The sequence below is a fragment of the Necator americanus genome, chromosome I (assembly GCF_031761385.1).
Source record: "Necator americanus strain Aroian chromosome I, whole genome shotgun sequence".
NCBI lineage: Eukaryota > Metazoa > Nematoda > Chromadorea > Rhabditida > Ancylostomatidae > Necator > Necator americanus.
The window spans coordinates 217,118-237,890 of NC_087371.1; the positions used below are offsets into that span (position 1 = coordinate 217,118).

Sequence of the window (20,773 nt, forward strand, 5' to 3'; positions counted from 1 at the left end):
AGTCGTCAACCTAATTGCCGTGAGTCGTCACGGTTTTGCAACCGAACTCAACCTTTTTCAACCTCAACCCAATTTTGTGCATCCTGATTCTGACTCTCTTTCTCAAAAGCTTCTGCAAGGCCGCGCCTGCGAACAAACCAACCCTCTCTCTGTCTCTTCTCGAGACTCCCAAGCTGCATACGAGCAGACTGAAGCACAAGTTACAGCCCTCATGAGACGAAACGAAGAGCTCGCAAACTCCGTTTTTGGGCTGTCCTCTTCGACTCCTCTAGGAACCTCTCATACTATGCTGCTCACTTGCTCATTAGTTGCTTCGTGCATGTTTCGGTTATCTCTTCATCTTCTTTGTGTACAGAAATAACTATTCTGATTTTGTTGCATTCCTATTTGCCGGAATCCAGCAGATTTCAAAGCTAGTTTCAAACAGAGATCTGGCAGATCTCAACTCTATTTCGTCTCTTTGCTAGGATCCGGCAGAATCTAAATTTAGTTCCTCTCTGTGCCGGGATCCGGCCGATGATCAGTCTAGCTTTTCTCTCCTCGGTCGAGATCCGGCCGATTTCCAGTCTACTATGTTCACCGATGGTAAGGTACGTTCTAACCGCGATCCGGTTTTCTTCCAGTACAGCTTCTTCTGGGAGTCCCCTCGGTCGCGGGATGTTCTCCGATGAGGCGGGAGACATGAACAAATCCTCGGTCCGACCACCTTCTTGCCAGGATACGGCGAACTTCTTTATTAGCTCCGTGGCCAGTTTTTTTCACTGCCAGGGTCTGGCCTTCATCAGGCTTAGTTCCTTTGTGCACACATCCGGAACCTCCTTCCCCTTTCCTAATGATCCAAAATATGACGCGTCGTCTAGTCAGCATTCGATTCGCCGGGATTCGGACGATAGTCATACCAGTTCTTTCTGCATACATCTCGATTTTTCTGAGGGATCTTTAATAGCAGATGAGAGCGTAGACTCTATCCCTCTTTTTCATAGCGGTCACCCAGCCATTGTTTTGCATTTATGACGCATCTATTCATCATGTCTTTGCCGTCTTGAGCACTGTCCATGCATTTTGGCGGACCATGGAGACATTTTGATGTTCATCCCCGGTGGCAAGTTTTTTTTTTAGATATGTAGAAGTCCAGCACGGACTTCAAGTAAGGGGGGAGGTGTAATTGATGTAAGTAAGTTAATCGATACCGTAATATTACACTTAGGGGCGGAGCTCTCCAACACTGGAAGCGAGGCACCTCGCAGCTGGGCTCATAAGAGCCTGGAGCACTGGGAGAACCTTAACCAACGGATACCCGCCCGATGAACATATGGGACGACGGCACCATGGACCACGATACAAGCCGATACCTCTCGGCGTCCGATGGGGGCAACGCCCAGATCAACTATCAGAGGTGAGTCTTGCTCTTTGCTCTCTCTTATTTGTAGATGATCATTGTGTGGTTCTTTTGAGCGTGTTCGTTGATATTTCACAATCTCTTTCGTTGTTTCCACAAAAAAACCCATTCGAGGTGCTGAGAGCTGCTTCCACTGCGCAATGCTTACTGTCCTGCATTGAGCTCTCTGCACTACGCGTGAATCTCCTAATACCATTTTCTTTTTGTTTTTTACACTTCCACCTCTTGTGGTAGAATAAAGTATGGATAGAATTACACATTCTTAGTGAAGTCTTTTTTTCATTGGCTTTATTGTTTATTTCACTCATAGGTCGCTTCAAGAGAACTTAATTCATACGGATTTGCTTTTTTGTGTAGTCGTGCACGATTAGCATATTTCCTAGTCGTAATACGAAGAGAACCCTTCTTCACCATTTCGGAACTTCCTTTGGATTCTAGAGCATCTCCTGAGAGACTGCACTGATTGAATTTCTTCATCACTTTTTGTGTAACTGTATCTAGTTAATTTTCTTCTGGAGCGCATTTTCAGACTTCACTTCGATTATAACGAGCGCTAACCCTGCACAATTGGAAAAACAAGGACAGAAATTGAATCCCTACAAACTAAGATCTTAGAGGCGTCAAGGAAGCCATCAAGCGATGAGACTAATGTGCGATCACACTCAAATCCCCCCAATTTACCTGCAAAACTGGTGGAAGCGGCCTTGTTGATCTGCTGCGACACGTATGCGAGCGCAAAAGTACGCGCTGAGTTCGTCAGCAAGCGGGCAATCAATGGACTCGAGGCTCAGTCTCTCCCGCTAGGTGGCAAACGCAGCGCAATGGCCTGCTGCATATATGCCTACGCTCACATCCGTTAAACGTTGTAGGGTATTTGAGCGTGGTCGCTCATAATTACATGTTGTTCAATGAAGAATTTGATGCTCTCTTGGACCAAAGACATGCACTTCATCTGGGCAAAATGTAGTTGGGGAAGGGGGCACTCAGTGGCGCTCTTATTTCTCCAAGCAAATAACTAAATTAGTCGCGGCCCTAAGACCTAAGCATTAGCCTTAGAGGATCTATGACATGTAAGCTAAAAGTACTTAGAGGAAAAAAGAAGTTGGAGAAATAAAAGTAAGGGCGCAACTGGGTACCCCTAGAAATAAGAGCGCAACTGAGTCCCCCAACTCCATTTTTCTCCTTCATTTAACTGTACCCTTTCTTTACACTATGTCCGGTTACCGACATGTACGACATGACATGCTAACATTGTCTACTACGACTGCACGGTCAATTGTTCGAAATAGTCTCAAGTCAACCAAACCTTCCTAGACTTTCGTAGAGTTCCTTACATGCCCACTATCATGCCTTGAGTGTGCAGTTAAAGATGGAATGTATCCTACGGAGATTCACCGTCGTCGCTGCTTTGCTGACTTTACTCAGCACCGATCTGCTGATATGCTGCATCGCAAGTCCACTGAGAAGGATCCTAATGTCTATCAATGATCACGGAACTTTTTAAAAACTGTAAGATATAGCTCAAGAGCTGAAATAAGCTGTTTTGGAAAATCAGATATACTTTTTTGAATTTTCTGATGGAAATTTTGCTAGAATGTTTCCAGTTTTCAATGAGAAATTTCATATACGTAATCTGAAGCCATCGGATGCTTCTTTTCCTCATACTTCACGTGGTGACTTCTTGCTTTCGGCACAGTTACTAATTTGAGATCACCTTACATCATAAAATTTCCTCTCAAATGTAACGGAAGTGAGGATAATCCATTTTCGTCGAGTTCCAAGTTTTCTCTATCCTAATTTGTCTCCATGGGAAACTTCCAAATAATGTTGGCAGTTTTGAAGCAGGTTAATGAATATGGAGCGCAAGAAAGTGATGAAAAAAAGCTGGTCGTACGAATCGGGAAATGTAGTTGCTCGGAAGGGAGCAAATTCGATAACTCTCACTGTGTATCTTTCTTTCCATACTTCTTTGCACCTCTGTAGTTCCGTGCTTCTCCATTGCCGAGAATAGTCCAAAAATGAACAAGAAGGATGAGTGCATTGCGATCACAAACGAGTTATCCCCGTATCAAGACCTATGCGGGTTTTGATCTACGGGGCGGGCCGTGAGGTCCCTATATAAAACCCTTGTGACTCGTAGTTGTGGTACGTGGTGGTCTGCTGAGTTAACAAGTCTAGCTAATGAGGTAAGTATTAGCCTATGTGTTGCTGTTTGAGTTTGCTTACCGTTTGGGTGCTGTCTGTAGGGTGATGAGGCGCTTGAGGGGATAGGTCACTAATGGCTTTGAGTTTTCCAGGCTCTGACGAAGGCGATATCGCCGAAACGTTAGCCGCTGTTTAATAAAGATCGATACCAATCTTGGCTACAGCTCAAGGAAATCAGTTAAAAGCATATACGAAAGTTCTGCGAGCGGATATGTCTTCATGAACATAGGCGACTACCTTTTAGCAAAGTATAATTGACCTAGAACATTATTAAAACAAAATAGTCTGAAATGACTTCCACGGGTGACGGAGAAAGCCTTTGAAAAGAAATCCGAAGACTGCAGTGAATTCGACTTCTTTTGATTGAGTGTATTGTGTAAGGAAGCTAGGTGTATATATCACGTATAAGAATACTGAATATATGTATTTAGAGAAAAGTAAGACAAACGAAGAAACATAGAAATGGAACCACTCTTGTGGAGATCGTCTTAGTTCGTGAAATGGTGGATTTAGAAAGAACTCGTTTTGGTTTTTTCCAACTTAAAAGTGCACGTGAAAGGAAGAAGTATTGGAAATGCTACATGAAATTAATGTTTTGAATCTTAATTTTGTTGATTGTTGAAATTTCAGACCGCAAAGCTAAAATGTAGCGTGGTCGAAAAGTAGCATGCCCGACACCACCTCTTCGCATTTAGTCGAGGTGATGAGGCGTCTGAAGGAGAAATTTGAGCTGTGTATAGAGGACATCGAATGGGACATAGAAACTTTTCAGAAGAAAGTAACCGCGAAAACACAAAAACGCACCAAAAATTTCTGAAATATGAAAAAAAAAACCAACATGGGGTGTTGAAAACTCATAGAACGATGGAAAGAACAACAATAGCAAGTATAGTTTCGATTAATTCGCAGCGGTTTTTTTGCTCCGAAATATTGGGAAGGAAAAATCGAAATACATTTTTCCTCAACCCACGAGAATTGGTCGAAATTGGACGTCCTCCAACTCCTTCGACGTCGAAATTCCTCTTTTCAAACCCCGGAGCACAGCGGGGTTTGCAACTTCCAAATATTGGTCCTTGTTCATATGCGACATCAGTCTCAGTTTCAGCGGTCTTACCTCGATTAAATGAAGAAAGGAAAAACAAATGATCTCAAAAATGCTCCATTTTCTCCATCTCACATTCCATTTTAATTAGATTGTATGAATATTATATCAGAAAAATATTAGGTTCGAACGCATCAAATCGGGGTTGATCTAGGGTTCGTGTTTTTTACGGACTAGATATCTAGTAGAGATCTCTGAATCATGAGGTAATGCTCTTTCCGTTGAAAAATGTCTTTGGAAATTGAAGGACATCGTTAATTGATTTCCTTACAAAACTCATTTCTCAAAAAAAGGGTCAAGTTTGCTTCCACTTTATTCTGAAATGCGTCTAGAACATATGAGTACACTGTACAAAGTTCGGACTTATAGAAGGACAGAGTTTAGCCATTTACATGCGTAAGATGAATAAAGATAGAGAATGGGCTTTAAAGAGTCTGTGTAAAAAAGGCTTTGCAACGGAATGGCTGAACCATGAGAAGAGCGCATAGTAGTCACAGAATCTTCATCTCGAAAATGGTAGAACTCTGCGAAAAAAAAAAACGATAACAAGTAAAGTTGCAAGAGCGTTCGTGAGAAGCAACTAATAATGAATTTTTCCAGAATGACCGGAATTTTTTGGAAAAAGCACAGAATGATAGTAAGTAAAAGCGAGAGAGAAGAGCTGCAAGAGCTTTGGTGGCAAACAACTCAGAAACAATTTTTCTTCAGAACAACTGGACTTTTCCGGTTGTGAGGAGTAAAATAGGTGCGGTTAAAGAATTCCTATCGTCTGCCAAACGCGATTACTCCCTAACAAAAATATAATGCAGAAGAGTAGCTCTCAATGTAGTTGATAACAGACAGACTGATCATAGGATGAAAGATCTCCAAAAAAAAAACTAATTCAGTCATAGTATGCGGTTCGTTAACATTTCCCATGGTTTGTCATCTTACACATACTCTCCTGTGTTTAAACCTTTTTCAGGCACTTTTTCAAAGACGCTGTCTTTTCTACTTCAGTACTTCCCTACATACTACTATCGCTTCTGTACAGTGTCTGTTTTGCCGCAGAAGCTTCTTACAAAAGTGAGTCTGAGCGGGATCTAAGAAGGTTAGGCAAAGGTCAGCCACCCAAACTTATTACGTTTTGTGAAGGATTCAGTACGGTTGACCACATAGATTTTTAGATTTTTTCTGTAGAAAGAACGTCTTTGAAGATGCTGTTAAATAATTTTCATACATTACAACAGCTTACACAACAACAACCGCTGACACCGCAACAACGATGAGGAAGTGCTGTTTTTAAACGCAAAGACAATTTATTTCTCTGCATGCAAAAAAAGGCGATAATAGAATACAGACGCTGGGAAGATCTTGCAGCACTTCTGGAAACTGCGCATGATTATGAATATTCTATACACTGCCGAAAACCTCGAACGCTACTAGCTCCTTTTGGTTGACTGCACGAGCTGCAAATCTCTTACCTACCCGCTCCTATCCCGTCGAATGTAACAATAGCAGATTAATCTGCTAAGTAAACGCAACGAAAAAAAGTGAAGCGCTCATAGATCTATACACGGCAGGCGCAGCATGTATAACGTGAGAAATGAGTGTGAAATCGATTGCTGTGCGACAACTGATGTCCTCCGACAAACTGGTTGATCGCTTACCAGCGATGAGAACGCGAGTGGGAAGAGGTGAGAGGTGCAGTGAGACTCGGCGTCGTCTCGGCTATTGACTCTCGCACTCGCACTGACTCACATCGCCCTTCATCCAAATGCTGCCACTGCTGCTCAGCCTATATAATCGAATCGCATCGCCATTGTTCGTTGACGGACTTGTCGCTGGCCTTATGTGGCAGTTGAGCGCACTCAAAAAATCCTCACTATCGGGGAAATGTTTTTTTATAGTAGCTACTGGCATTGAAGATCGCAACTATCTTAGTCTCCAAAAACGTACGAACAGTGGGATTCTGTACGTTGTAAACATGCACCCAAGAAACAATAGAGTAGGCAAAGATATGCGCGAATTGTTTGGTTTAGTCGAAAAGCTGAAAAGAAAAAATGTTGCTAAGAATTACACGCTCAGAACATTTTCTGCAATACAAAAAGGGAATTTGTCAAAGAATCATCTGGAGCTGGAACAAACCGGGAACATTTAGATTGTAAACCACAAAGCCTTACAGAAAAGCACATGCGCATCCATTCGCTGGTGTCTCTGAGAAGCCATCTCAATCAACAGAGCGTAACATTCAATGGGAGAAGTTATTTTACGCAACAAATAGAAAAATGAAGTGATCATGGACAGAGGTAGTATCGGTTTAGATTCTTGGAAGGGTCGGAATGAAATTCGTTCCCTCCCTAAAATTCGAGCTCCTTACAGTTTTTACAAATATTCTTGAACAAATTGACTGATGTGTGCATTGATTTCAACGTACGTTTTAAAGCCACTTAGTTTCACTTGAAAATATCACATGCACTGTTGAATTCTTCATAAATATCTTGTCTTAATTTACCTATATTCTTCGTGGGAATTACAAAAGCTCATTTCAATGCTTACTGGCCAATTATCGGAAGTACCGCGAAATTTGTAAAAACAATCAAGAATGATTCTCATATTTACTACAGTTAATTAATGGTTGTTTGAAGCGCACAACTTTGATTTTCTTAGTTTTTATTATTATTTTTTTAGTTCTACATGTACTCAAAGAGAAGTCAAAAATCTGGCAATCTTCCAATGGTTTCACATTAGTTCCATGAGAGAGCGACCATCTCTTTGGTTTTGAGTTAAAGGCATCACCCCAGGAATCTGGGGTGGTGCAGATTTCAGGTGGAGAGTTCCTATACGGGGTCGTATATTATGGAGAGGAGGGTGACTCCGTCCATTTCTTTCTAATTGCCGCAAAAAATGGCCCGGAAGATGCGGCGCGTGCACAAGGCTGGCGCGCTCCAGTCGAACTCCTTGTAGAAAATAGCGCGCCGGAACGCTCGAAGTCGTTTCTTCAGGGCCGTTTTTTACGGCAATTTGGAAGAATAAGACGGAATCACCCTTCTCTCCATAATTTACGACTCCATATAGGCATAACCAACCTGGAACCCGCACTACCCCAGATTCGTGGGGAGATGCCTTTTATGTAAAGTGTTAATTTATAAGGTAAAGTTGAATTATATTCACTAGATTAATATTGATTTTATAACGTAGGTAATGTTTTTCTCTCATAAGTTCATACAGGAGGTGTTTATTATCTCCAGAGTTCTCGTTTTTATCTCCCCACCACCTTTCAATCATAAAATTAAATTTAAATTTCAATTTAAAATCACCTATACGGTAGTTTTTTCCTCCATCTCGTTGCACCATAAATATGTTACACCAGAAACAATGGTCAAATTAGGAATGGAGCTACTCAAATTTTTTTTCCAGTTTTTAAACTCTTTTGCACGACGATTTCTTTTCCGCATCGTCTCTGAAAAGATTTTCACGAAAGTAGCTTTCGACGAAATTCATCTCGAAGATAACCTACAAGTTACGTGCATACCTTGTATTGAAATTCCCAAGCATTTGAAAAATTCTGGAAAAATTATATACATCAAAAGCTCATTTTCATTTTGTTTCAGCTCATTCTCTCAGACAAAGATGTCAGTTTTGCATTATGGTTGTGAAATTTTAAACTGATTTTCTTTTTGTCTTGATGCAAACTATCGCAGTGTAGGAGACTCTGTGGAAGCTTTATTTGTGGGGAAGAGGGGAAGTTCAAAGATAGAGACGAAAATGGGAGTAACTTGTTAATGTAGAAGAAAGAACAAAGAACCGCTTCTTTCAGAAAATGTAATCCTACAGGCATCTAGATCCGAGTAGAAACAAAGGAAAATTTAAAATATGTGCAACTGGAAAAGTAAAAAATCGTTTCTGATGGACCAATAATATATAATATCAATAATAACATAACAAATATCTAATAAGAAAACACTCAGCAGAGGCCAGTTTCTAGAATTCCCTGGAAACAGATCTTCAGAAGAGTCATTCACTCTCTCATCTCATATCAAAGAGAGTTATGCTAAAAAATCAACTACAACCTCACTCAATTAGAGGATTAAGTAAGAGCCAATATACAGCCAATATACATAGTTGAGATGAGACGAGAGGGGAGTGGAAAGAAAAAAGCATGATAAGAGGATGAAGTACATTGCGTTGATCAGTACCCATGAGAACGCGATCACGCGTTCGACTTCAGTTCAGAGCCGTTTGAGATTTATGAGCGCGTCAGCAGTTTTAGAATTGCGGAGACCCGATGGGTCAAGTCAATGTTTTTATCTTCCCAGACAAGTATTGTACCAATGTAATGACACCTGAAGATGAAAGCCTCACTTGGCAATGGCACGACTTCAAAGTATCGATAGTGCTCTCATAGCTGAATTACTTAAAGGCTGCGCTACATCCGTCTATGGTTAATTATGTGACAAACAAAAATTTGAGAACTCTCGAAACCTGTGTGGAAGCATCCTATACACTTATTTCTGTCTACTCGCGCTCGTGAGACATATTAATAACTAATCACACCTGACTTCGTGTGCATAAGCTATATAAATATGTACAACACTGAGTGGTTTTGTGAACTATGAATAAGCCATAACTAGTAGCGACGCGAAGTACGCAGTTGTATGCAGTTGTTTGTCGCTTTTATTATCTGTGAAGGAACATGGACAGCAGAGACGTGTAATCATGGCTTCCGGATCGAAATGATTTACGGACGCCTTAGTTTCAGTGAGAAATTAAAAGAGGATGTCTGCCTTGTCGCGAAATCAAATTAAAACACATCTTGGCTGTGTAGCGGGCGATGTACCATACATTGACACCAGTACGTTGGAAAAAAATGATGACGATGAGCTAACCTGCAGCCACAAGAAACATAATTTCTCACGAACGCCTCGAATTGAGCACCAAAAGTGATTCGTGCAACGGATTAGGTCCACGGTACGTGATTTTTTTGAAGATGTGGTATGCCTCCTTCCAACTATTTATAACTGTACTATAAAGATCTACTCTATTTATATTCTAAAATGTATGAAATATCTTTAAATCCTGATTAAAGGACAAAATACGACAAAAAAGGGAAGAGTCAGGTGCATAGGTCGAATTGCGGAGGAATTTGAAAAAAACGAAGAAATTGACATTTTGTTCCTACAATATGACAATGGGATGTTGCAGCTTCGACGCCGCGTCAGTCAAATTTTTGCAAAAGAGCTAGAGATTTGAAACCGCTTCCAAGAGATGAGGGATCTGATTGTACGCAATGCTCAGCAGTTTAAAAGTGGATTTATTAGAATTTGATGACCAAAAAAGACCAAAAGAAATTCTGTGCACACTGTTATGCCTGAGAGATCGCTAATAACTTTGTCACAAAAGAACCAAATGAAAAATCTTAAATAGTTTTTCAGAGACGAAAGTTTGCCTTAAAAACAATCATATCGTTTCCTTTCCCACCTCCTAGTCTTTTTGGAATTTTGATGGGACAAAGATTGGGAAACTGTTCCCATCTTTGTACCATCAGAAATTTGGAAAAACGGCGAGGCCCTGGAAATCGATTGATGCAGCGCCTGATAAAGAAAATAATCGGCTACATACTAGATGATTTGTTTCGCTCTAGGTTACTCTGAATTAGTGAATTTTATTCAAGATCACACACTCTCTGAGAGCCAAAATTGGGAATTTGGCAAGTTTTCCCATTACGAAAAAAGGAGGCGGCGTTTTAAAAAATCACCCATATATTGGAATATATGGAATAACGAAACCCCCACGTGCAAAATTTCTCTCGTCTGGACCGTCTCTTTCTCTCAAAATGCAGATGGGACGAATCTAATGAAAGTTGTAAAATTTTAAATTTTGTCCACTCAAAATTCGAACAAGACCAGGAGGGTGGAAAAACAGCGACATCACTAATTCTGGTGGCAAACCTTCTTTTCTGAAAAACTACCTAAAATTTTTCTGCTTTAGTTAAATTCCTCATCCTTAAGAAGTGGTTTCAAATTTCCAACTCTTTTGCAAAAATTTGTCTCAGCCTGGTGTCGAACCTACGAGGTCTCATTCTTACTTTGTTAACACGTTATACATTTTCAAAACAAAATTTTGGGGCATCCATCCTGTCCTACGCCTGGAACTAAATATAATATTTTGTTACTTATGTAGTTCAATATTATTTTTTGTATGTTTTATATTGTATTTAATTACCTAATACTACGTAATATTTTGTTCTGGTTACCGTGCTACCCTCCATTCACATACGCTTGACCCTGAGAATAGGAACTCACAGAAGTCGCATTTGTGGGTAACATCCAACTCAGGTTCTACCTTAAAGGCATCACCACACGAATCTGAAGTGGTACGGATTTCCGGTGGAGTATTCGTATACGGGATCGTAGATTATTGCGAGAAGGGTGATTCCGTTCATTTCTTCCTAGTTGCCGTGCCGTGGGCTAGGAAGATACGGCTTCGAGCGTTCCGGCGCACTATTTTCTACAAGGAGTTCGTTTGGAGCGCACCAGTTTTGTGCATGCGCCGCACCTTCCGGTCCGTTTTTTTTTACGGTAATTAGGAAGAAGTGGACGGAATCACACCCCTCTCCATAATCTGCTATCCCGTATACGAATACTCCACCTGAAATCTGTACCACTTCAGATTCGTGGGGTGATGCCTTTAATGGCAGGATATAGCAAACTGGCGGTATTAGAGCCTCCATGGGACAACATAAAGTTCAGTTTGTAGACTACGAGTATGAGCGTGACCAATCTTTTGGCTTACTTGACCTAATCGGCAGGCTAATATTATCGCCCGACGCGATTGTCCGCATCTTCGCCGAGGTCTGTCATCCTTGAAAGTATCTCTGCCCATCGTTCTCGATCTTCTACGGAAGCTTGCACAGAATCAATCATTTCGTTTTCCATACATCCGTTTTCCACTTTTTCCATATTATTCCATAACCTGGGAAACCTTACGTCTCGCTTGAACTTCCATTTTCGGCCATGTGGCGTTTTCCAGTTTGGACCGGACGAACTCTTCACAACTCGTTGAACGAAGCGATTTGCTGGTCTCTTCAACATATGTCCAAAAAAGCGAAGGCAAATTTTTGTAGTTACTTTCAGTGGTGCAAGATGTTAATGCCTTCCACATGTCATCCGCCGGTGCACCACATCGACTTCTGCGCAAAGGCCTTCATTGTGGCATACTCTCGACGACAAGTAGCCAAGCAGCCTTTCCGTATCGCTATCGCTGGTGATAGGGGTCGACCACAGACTTTGTTAGGGAGTTAAGTGCTGAAGTGGCCTTAGCGCATTTTTGTCGAATATCTTTCGCGTAGCCGCCGTTGCTCTTAAGCATGCAGCCCACCTGACAGAACTCATTGGCGACTTCGATCGGCACTCCATCCACCCTAATCTCCGTTCGAGATCTCAAAGAGATCCACATCTGCTTGCATTCATCAGGGCGTAGACGTAGTCCATAGGCTGCCGGTAGCTTCGATACAAGGTTGACAACATGTTGAAGTTTTGCGCTGCTTTCCGTCAATATAACAACATCGTCTGCATATTCGAGATCGGTCAAGGGGCACCATGATGGCCCTAAGACGATGTTGACAGTACACGATCGACTGCTTTTCCCATAACGTCATCGATGGCGAAATTGAACAGGAAGGGTCCCGACACAATGCCTTACTCCACTTACCACTTCGGACGGTTTTGTACATCCGGCTGGTGTTCGAATTGCAGGATGGAAGCCAGTTTGCTCGTTGTTCCTTCCCGAGATTAATAAGTCCGTCCAGAAAAATCCGTTTCAAAACCATAGAAATAACATGCAGAGACGCCTCACCCATTTCGCTGCGTCTGGAGGTCTTATGATGCGCTTTTTGAATCGAACCAGAAAGGAAAGTGGCTGGGGATAAAAGTGTAGATAATATGGAGTTATTTATGAACTTTATTTAGATGAAAGTTGAAATATGAGTGGAACTGTTTATTATCTTGTTCTGTTTTGTTGAATTGGAACCACCCATCCAGTTATGGGAATGAAGAGTTTTAAAAAATGTTCTATACTATATTTCTTTACTTTTTTCGGTTTCTAAACGTTTCTTTTTGTACATCTAAAAGTAAAGTAAAAGGATTAAGTCACTAGCGTATCAATCTACTTGAGAGGCGCAAGGCGTTTTACTGGAATTCGTAATCGCTGAGGTTTTGAAACGCGTGTTGGCCTATACAGTGACTTGTGGGGGCCACCCGATGAGCAAGATAACTGTAAAATGAGATAAGACGGGTTCCCCTGCGTCGGATTGGTGCGCAGATCCACAAAGCGGTAAAATGTGTTTCTGTGGTTCCTTGCATTTCCTAGCATGTCTTTCTGATGCTGCTAACATCCTCTCTTCAAAAAAAGGAAACGCACGTACGAACGGCTGCTTAAATGCAATACATAGTAGCCAACAGTTTACGCGACCTGATGTAGAACGTTATTTTTATCACTACGATAGTGATATTCACGTTATTTCATGGTAGCACATCATTCTTTACTAATAGCTGAGAACGGAGGAAAATCATACTTCGAATGAAGTTTCCAAATTGTGGAGGTTTGACAGAAACATAGATGTAAAATCAAGATTGATTGTTCTCCAAATATAGAACTGAGTTTAGGGAAAATCTCTCATCCATGCTTAAATTTTCGGGTAAAAAAAAATTGAAGAAAGCGTTGATAGGAAAAAGCTATTCTAATTTTACAAAAATGTCGCTGCTGTTATTTCTTATTGATCCGTGAAGGCGAGCGAAGCGAACAGCAAAAAAAGCCTGAAGTCCGGCTTCAGCCGAACGTTCAGGCTGGTATATTATAAATATATTATGTATTATGGGGCGGGTGTAGTGTAGCAGCCAGAGGTTCCGCTTTCTGTACGATCGATCGGAGGTTCGAATCCACCCTAGTGCTCACCTAGCCTTTTATCCTTCCGGGGTCGACAAATTGGTACCAGACTTGTTGGGGAGGATAAAAACACTGACTTGACACATCGGCTAGCCACCCTAAGTCATTGTATAGGCTAGTTACACGTTCGTTAACCTCAAACGACTCTTAATTGAAGTGAACGTGGGGGCGCATCCCAAGCGGATTGATTAACGCCAGAAGCTTTATCTTTTTTATCCTTTCATGTATTATAAATGTTATAAATATAGTACAAGTGCTACACAGAGCTTTGTCCGGATTATCATGCTCCATCTACCACTGTCCAACCCCTTTACGACCCCTTTCCTTACCCCCCACTAACGATCTCCGATGGGAAAATCACAAAACATAGGCTTGACCCTGGAGTCACTTTCATTCCTTCAAGTGCGAAACACTTTCACTGAAAACAAGTGAATAAATTTTCGTTAGCAGAAATGGAAACAATAATTATGATAGGAACAAGATAACTAATAGCAACTAGAGTACTATAATCATCTCAAAAAGAGGAGCTTTTAATTACGACAACTTTTACGTAAGAAAACGGCTTTAAGGAAGTGCTACATAAGCTATTTGTTTCGATCAAACAAAACATTGATGCAGCTGAGTTAAAGTAGCTGTGTGCTGATCCTTAAGTCACCAAAATTCCTGCTTTTGTCATTCGTCGATCTCCTGCGCGATTTTTTCTCAGAAGCTGAAAAAAAGGGACAAGAAGACATTGAGTACGTAATCTCTCACTTATATTCTAGCAAAAAATCAGTTCAAAAGTGTGTGTTTCTTATTTGGTTCTCACGAAATTGTGTATTTCTCAGACAACAGGTATAAGATAAAAAAAAAATACTTCCAACAATCGAGCGATTAAGTTATTAAAACGATCTTTACACTTTGCACACTCTCGATCTTCTTTGCAAACTCTAGCAGATCATTTGCGATTGGTTACGCTTGCTGAGGACATAACCAATTAAAAGCAGAAAATACTGCTGTAAAGTCTTTAGAATCTTCTTTTAGGGTTGCGTCTGGCCTGTGCGGCATATTAATTCGGGAGGCAAGCGTTTCTTGGAGGTTAAAAGAAAACAGAAATCCCTTGTACATTCACGTAAGGATATTCTTCGAGCCAATTTATCGCCATTGGTGTCCACTTGGATGTTTTCCCAAGGGATTGGGAAAACGCCCAAATAGACACCATTGGGGATTATGGTCATCGGAAACCTTTGCTTGCTAATTTGGTTACTTTCTCTCCTGTTATTAAGCCACTTACTAACAGCGATGTGGTCGATCTCGTTATGGTACTCTCCATCTGATGACTCTGACATCAAGCGTGCAGAAGAACCAAATTGCATTCGTTTAACTGCTTGTCCCAACAAGGGGTTCTTCAACCGTATCTTCCGAATCCTAATGCTGAAGTCGAAAACAACTATTTTGCAGAGGGAAAGATGTTCTTTGTAGAACTCCTTCAAAGGCACGAAGAAACCAACGGTTTTTCTTTTGTAGGCTAGCGCCAAAGCGCCAGCTACGGAGGTCGAACCCAGCACTTATTCTCATTCGTAGACATCCAATCCGAGGCTATGCAGAAGATTCACTTCTACATTGTCCTGCCAAAGATAGGAACTCCTCTCCAGTTGTACGTTTCTAGAAAAAGTTCTTCTCTAGTATCCCAGACGGTGCTCACTCGGTGTTGTCATCTCTTTTCAGTCAGTCCAGTAAAGTCATATTTGATTTTCCTGGTTTGCGATCTTCGTACAAGTGTACGTACATGTTACTTGTACATTCATTTTAATACTCTTTTAATACTCTTGTACATTCATTTTAATACTCTTTTAATACTCGCTTCGGTGGTTCTAGTGTTTCCTGCACCCCATTCTTTCGCTACATTGCTGTACCACGCTCTCTTCCATGTCAGGCTCTCATCATTATATGAAGCGATCTGTGGTGCGAATTTCACTCCCACGGGTTACAGATTAGAGGCAGCGTATCACTATTTTGACATGGTGCGGAACTCACAGCAAAAGTGTAGACTTCGGGTAGCGGATTGCGGAAATCAGCGTGGCTCCGCTTATCTTTTCCTAATCGTCGTAAAAAAAATGGCGTTGGAACCGCTTTATTTCCAAAGAGGTATGTAAGAATGCCGCTCTATGTACATGTGACGGTCCGCTCAGCACCCTGTTCGTTGGTTTTACTTGAGTAGGTCGCTGAGAACACATAACTGATTTTCGTGTGCTCGTTCGTGGACACGACGCGTGCACAAGGTGCAACTGCAACCGCCGTAAAAAAGCGGCTCCTTCCAAGCCATTTTCTACGACGGGTAGGATACGATGAGTGGAATCACGCTGAGTTCTATTCTATCTTCTATTCAAAGTTGTGTTCAATGTACTATCCGAACTCTCCGCTCTCGTTGTGGGTTCTGCACCACCTCAAAATGGAGATACGCTGCAAGCGAAGTGGGCGAGTAAATTCTGCAAAAATGGGCCCTCAGAAATAATAATGTTATTAGAGTACAACTGACAGACGAATACTCAATTATGCGTATTGTGGAGTAGTGTAGCGGTTAGAGATTCTGCTACCTGCACGATCCATCGGGGGTTCGAATCCGTTCCAGTGCAAACCGAGCCTTTTATCCCTCCGGGGTCGATAAATTGGTACCAGACTTGTCTGGGAGGATAGAAACGCTGACTTGGCAGTCATTGTAAGGCTACACGCTCGTTCATAAACCTCAAACGAAGTCTAAGTTGAAGTCGAACGCGTAGGCGGATCTCCACAGCGATTGATCAACGCCGTGCACTTTATCCTTCATTAGAGCATAACAAACAGTTTTGTGGATTTATATATAGTTACACATCTTCTGGCTAGTTCACAATGATTTCCTTGACATTTCACTGGCTACACAATTAATAGCAGTTAATATTATATCGAAGACAATTCATAGCGTATTAAACGATTGATTTTCTACTACTATAGCAGAATTTTTGCCTTAGCTAAAGAAAGAAAGGAGACTTCTGAAAAGTCATTAGGATTCAACGTCCTTCAACGAGAAAGCCAGAGAATTTGTAAAAAAAAAGAGAATATATGAGTAAATAGATTGGCCCAATAGGATTAGGAATGAGCAGGTATTCCTTAGTTTAATTGTGTACCCAACAAATTACCAGAACAATTATGTATATTGGCTGCCTTGAACAACACAATTAGTTGAGTTCAAAGTTGTATAGGAACAGCTATTGGTGACTTCGCCTGCGCGGCCACTAACATTGGGCACCGGCAAAACAAGCAATAACTCAGCGAAAACAACGGAGGAAGAAATCAATGAATTGCTGGAATCACCTCGCGCCGTCCCGTTTCGCTGTCGTCCGGCATATTATTCATCATAAATTTCGTGTGATACTAAACAACGAAATAGGTTAGGAATGGAATCCGTAGAGAACAAAAGATTTTTTTTTGGCTTTACTAGATGCATTAACGAGTTTATCAGCCCATGTGGGCATCGCTTCACTCCTTCTTTCGAATGATTCACCGAGAACAGCCACTGAGATAAATATTAAGCGGTTTTCCGGAAGGGAAAGCCGATACGAACTGGCAGAATTGGTTCCAAATGGGCGGAGCACTAATGAGTAGAAGGGGTCTTTGGCGGGGACACATATACTAACTCGCTCAAAAAACCTCACACAAGAAATCCTATTTCGGGGGTCATAATGGCCTTTCCTCGATTAACGGAGACTAGCTGGATATGGACATATGTAATGTAATCATTAATGCCAGCATACTACGAAGGTGAGAGAATACGTTGGAGAAACTAGAGGTGGAGTTTTAAACTGTGGAATTTGCTCACCTCTACCTAATTATTGTAAAAAAAAAGGCATAGAATGCGCCCTATTCACTACGATTTCAGTTGCAACGCACCACTCTTGTGCACGCGCCGCATTTAAGTGCTAGCGGTCAAAGATAAGTGATACCTTTTCACCAGCTTATCTAGGTGAATACAATGAATGGACTACTAAGGGATCTGAAACACAGAGGAGCGACTTAACGTATCTCATAGGAACTGAAGCGATTCTCACGTTGTTTTTTTATGACTATCCCACCTCAGACTCGTGGTATGCTACCTTTAATTACCTACTAAAGGCTGTGAGCTCTGGAATGGAAAAAGTTCAATACGACACTGGGATTTTGAAGAGGTATGGAGGAAGTATCCAGAATTTGTATTTACTTTTGGTTTATGCAAGCATTACCGTGTGTTCATTATCAGAATTACGATCAAATTCAAATGAAGGTAGGTTCATGTTTCTACAGTAACCGGTCAGTCACCTAGGCAACCTGATGTTCAAAAACCCTCACTATACTGAATCTCCATGTTACCATGACTAGCTCTTGCAAAATCTGATCCAAGGAAAACCAGACTGAAATAAGGCAAGATAAACGCTGGAATAACCAGCGTTAGTTTCAACTAATTAGTTTCAACTTATCTTTGATTGTAAAATTCGCTTTATTCAGGTGTGGAATTTATATTTTGGAAGTAAAAAATGATAGATGTTCAAAGCATTGGCTCAAAATGATTCAGGCATTCTTCTTTCTTTCAGATGTGTTGAAGAATGCCATTCTTCAATGGTATTCTTCAACACATCTGAAAAGTAATTGCAGTTGGAACAATTGTTAGTCGTTATTCGTTATTTGTTGGACGAATGCACGTTATGGCAATGGGTCTCTGCGTGCTTCTTCTTCATCTGGATAGATTATTAGCAGCAGCGAATATCTCTGCTTCATGTTTTCCGTCAGTTCCTGATTTTGAGTGCCTTGATAGACCGGCCTATGCAGTTAACGAGGAACCACCGACCGAGTCGGAGGTTCTGGCCTATATCCAAAAGATGAAAAATAGAAAATTTGGTGGACATGATGGAATTAGCGCAGAGATGCTAAAATATCTTTCTCTTTCTGGGATTCGTGAGATGACAAAGACCATCTGTTCAATATGGATAGACAAACTTTCGTCCTGGCCCATCTACGATTGATCAGATGTTCACCGTCAGGTGAGCGGCCAAAATCTGGCAGCAGCGTTCGAAGCCAATGCTACTTCCTGAATTTCAAATCTGCTTTCGATCTTCGTGCCGATGGCATTCTCGGCAAATTCGTTTGCCTGATCGAGGACTAGAATCGAAGAACAACTGCTGCTGTTCGAACACCAGCCGGAGGTACAAAACCGTTTGAAGTGGTAACTTGAGTAAGACATTGTGTCAGGACCCTTCTTGTTCATCTTCGCCATCGACGACATCACGCGAAGAACAGTCGATCAGTGCCCTGCCGACGTCGTCCTAGCACCATCAAGGTGCCCCTTGACCGATCTGGAGTATGAAAACGATGCTGTTATATTCACGAAAGGCAGCGTGAGACCTCAACACGTTATCAATCTTGTATCGCAGCTACCTGCAGCCTATGGACAAAGTCTACTCCTCTCTTCGTCGCCTCGAAAGGGAATCAGCGGGGACGTGCAAATTATCGAACTCGTCGATGAGTTCTTTCACTTGAACTGTATTAGTTAGTTAGTTCTGTGTGTATTTTTCACCTCCAAAAAGAGATGCCTCCATTTACGTCTTATTCCAGCAACCCGATAACTATAGTATACGTGCAAACATGCTACATTCTTGCTATTTGAAACTTAGATTACTAGAAGTGTTAATGCTCAAAAATTGCTCGATTAAGTAATGATAACTTTAAATAACTAACTTTAAAGGCATCACTCCACGAATCTAGGGTGGTGCGGGTTTCAGGTGGGTTATGGCTATACGGGATCGTAGATTGTGGGGAGGAGGGTGATTCTTTCCTTTCTATCCATTTCTTCCTAACTGCTGTGAAAAACGGCCTGGAAGATGCGTCGCGTGCACCAGGGCTGGCGCGCTCCAGTCGAACTCATTGTACAAAATAGCGCCCCGGAACGCTCGAAGCCGCATCTTCCAGGCCGTTTTTTTACGGCAATTAGAAAGTGATGGACGGGATCACCCTTCTCCCCATAATCTACGACCCCGCATAGGCATAAGTCACATAAAATCCCCACCACTCCAGATTCGTGGGGTGATGCCTTTAACTGAAATAAAAATATGGCTTAGTATTAATAGAACATAGCTCACACATTACAAAGCAATAGCTTATTCAAATCTGCACCGCATCGATGTCCAACATCCCACGTTTGAGCAGTGCGAGAAATGCCAGTTGATTGCGGTAATGTTGAAAATTTCGCGATTAGTCTTCGCAATACGCAGGTTTACTCGTATTTTAGTTCCTACTATGATCACAGCTTTATCTTGCTAACTCACGGTTTCTTCCCTGCACAAAATGCCTGCAAACGTAATCACGTTAGCTCTTTTTTTACAGAAGTTTTCTTCTACAGAAATTTCTGAACACATAGATATTCCTAATTACCTAGTACAAAATAAACAACAAGTTATAGATCGATAAACAAATGGATCAAATTCGAGAGATTTAATGGCCTCATGAGACACCCAAACAAGCACACATGAAACTGTTTGAGTCTCATAAAATTTGTATTCCACCATATGAATTATGATTTAAGAAGATTTCAATTTCACCTTTGCTAAAGGATTCAGCTGCAACCCATCAAATGTTTTCAACGCAAGATTTCACACTTTATATTTAGACGAGTTTCACCACCTTATATCAAGTTAACACAAAGGCATGAAAGTTTTTTTTTCGAATTGAATTGTCAAAAAAGCGCAATAAAAGACTTTCTTATTTTGCCTTCCAAATGCCACTTTCGCAACAGCAACAGTATCCAAATCGAGAACTATAGGCAGTTTGCATGACAAAACCTCAGCAGAAGTGGACATCACCAAATCACATGAAGACTGTGAAACACCAACGCCGTTAACTCTGTTGTGCTGTATATCTCGATATTGGAAAACTTGCATTTGCAGGAAGCGCTCGGCAGTCCGCATCCAAGAATGGCAGCGAGAATGCAGATCACTCCACACGTCTTGAAATCAGAGCTCTCACTGGCACTCGGAAGCAGAAGTTAATCTATCCGGCATAGTAACGGGAACTGAATAACCGAAGGAATTCAATTTACGCGCTTTCGCTCATGCGATTGCGTTCTTACTCTGTGATCACAAACTATGTCTGCTCGAACC

At 41.4% G+C, this 20,773-nt stretch overlaps 5 protein-coding genes across 5 annotated transcripts in view; 2 read left to right on the forward strand and 3 right to left on the reverse strand.

Moving 5' to 3' along the window:
* RB195_004031 (uncharacterized protein) overlaps positions 1 to 179 on the reverse strand; it is a gene marked incomplete at both ends in the record, with an annotated part of 33,871 nt that extends 33,692 nt beyond the window's left edge. Inside the window, one exon of the mRNA XM_064177860.1 lies at positions 53 to 179. Within this exon, the coding sequence (XP_064032975.1) occupies positions 53 to 179 (127 nt within the window). The remainder of the gene's footprint in view (positions 1 to 52) is intronic.
* Positions 180 to 572: 393 nt separating this feature from the next.
* RB195_004032 (uncharacterized protein) lies at positions 573 to 20,662 on the forward strand (the record flags this gene model as incomplete). Its single annotated transcript, XM_064177877.1, has 3 exons — positions 573 to 590; positions 1,208 to 1,396; positions 20,561 to 20,662. The coding sequence occupies 3 exons, from the start codon at positions 573 to 575 to the stop codon at positions 20,660 to 20,662; spliced, it is 309 nt and encodes a 102-aa protein (XP_064032978.1).
* On the reverse strand, positions 11,504 to 11,779 carry RB195_004033 (uncharacterized protein; the record flags this gene model as incomplete). The annotated part of the gene is made up of 1 exon (XM_064177894.1): positions 11,504 to 11,779. One exon carries the CDS (start codon positions 11,777 to 11,779, stop codon positions 11,504 to 11,506), a length of 276 nt encoding a protein of 91 aa, XP_064032979.1.
* Positions 11,943 to 12,546, reverse strand: RB195_004034 (uncharacterized protein; the record flags this gene model as incomplete). Its single annotated transcript, XM_064177912.1, has 2 exons — positions 11,943 to 12,295; positions 12,399 to 12,546. 2 exons carry the CDS (start codon positions 12,544 to 12,546, stop codon positions 11,943 to 11,945), a joined length of 501 nt encoding a protein of 166 aa, XP_064032980.1.
* On the forward strand, positions 18,317 to 18,643 carry RB195_004035 (uncharacterized protein; the record flags this gene model as incomplete). Its single annotated transcript, XM_064177927.1, has 1 exon — positions 18,317 to 18,643. One exon carries the CDS (start codon positions 18,317 to 18,319, stop codon positions 18,641 to 18,643), a length of 327 nt encoding a protein of 108 aa, XP_064032981.1.
* Positions 20,663 to 20,773: the final 111 nt, after the last annotated feature.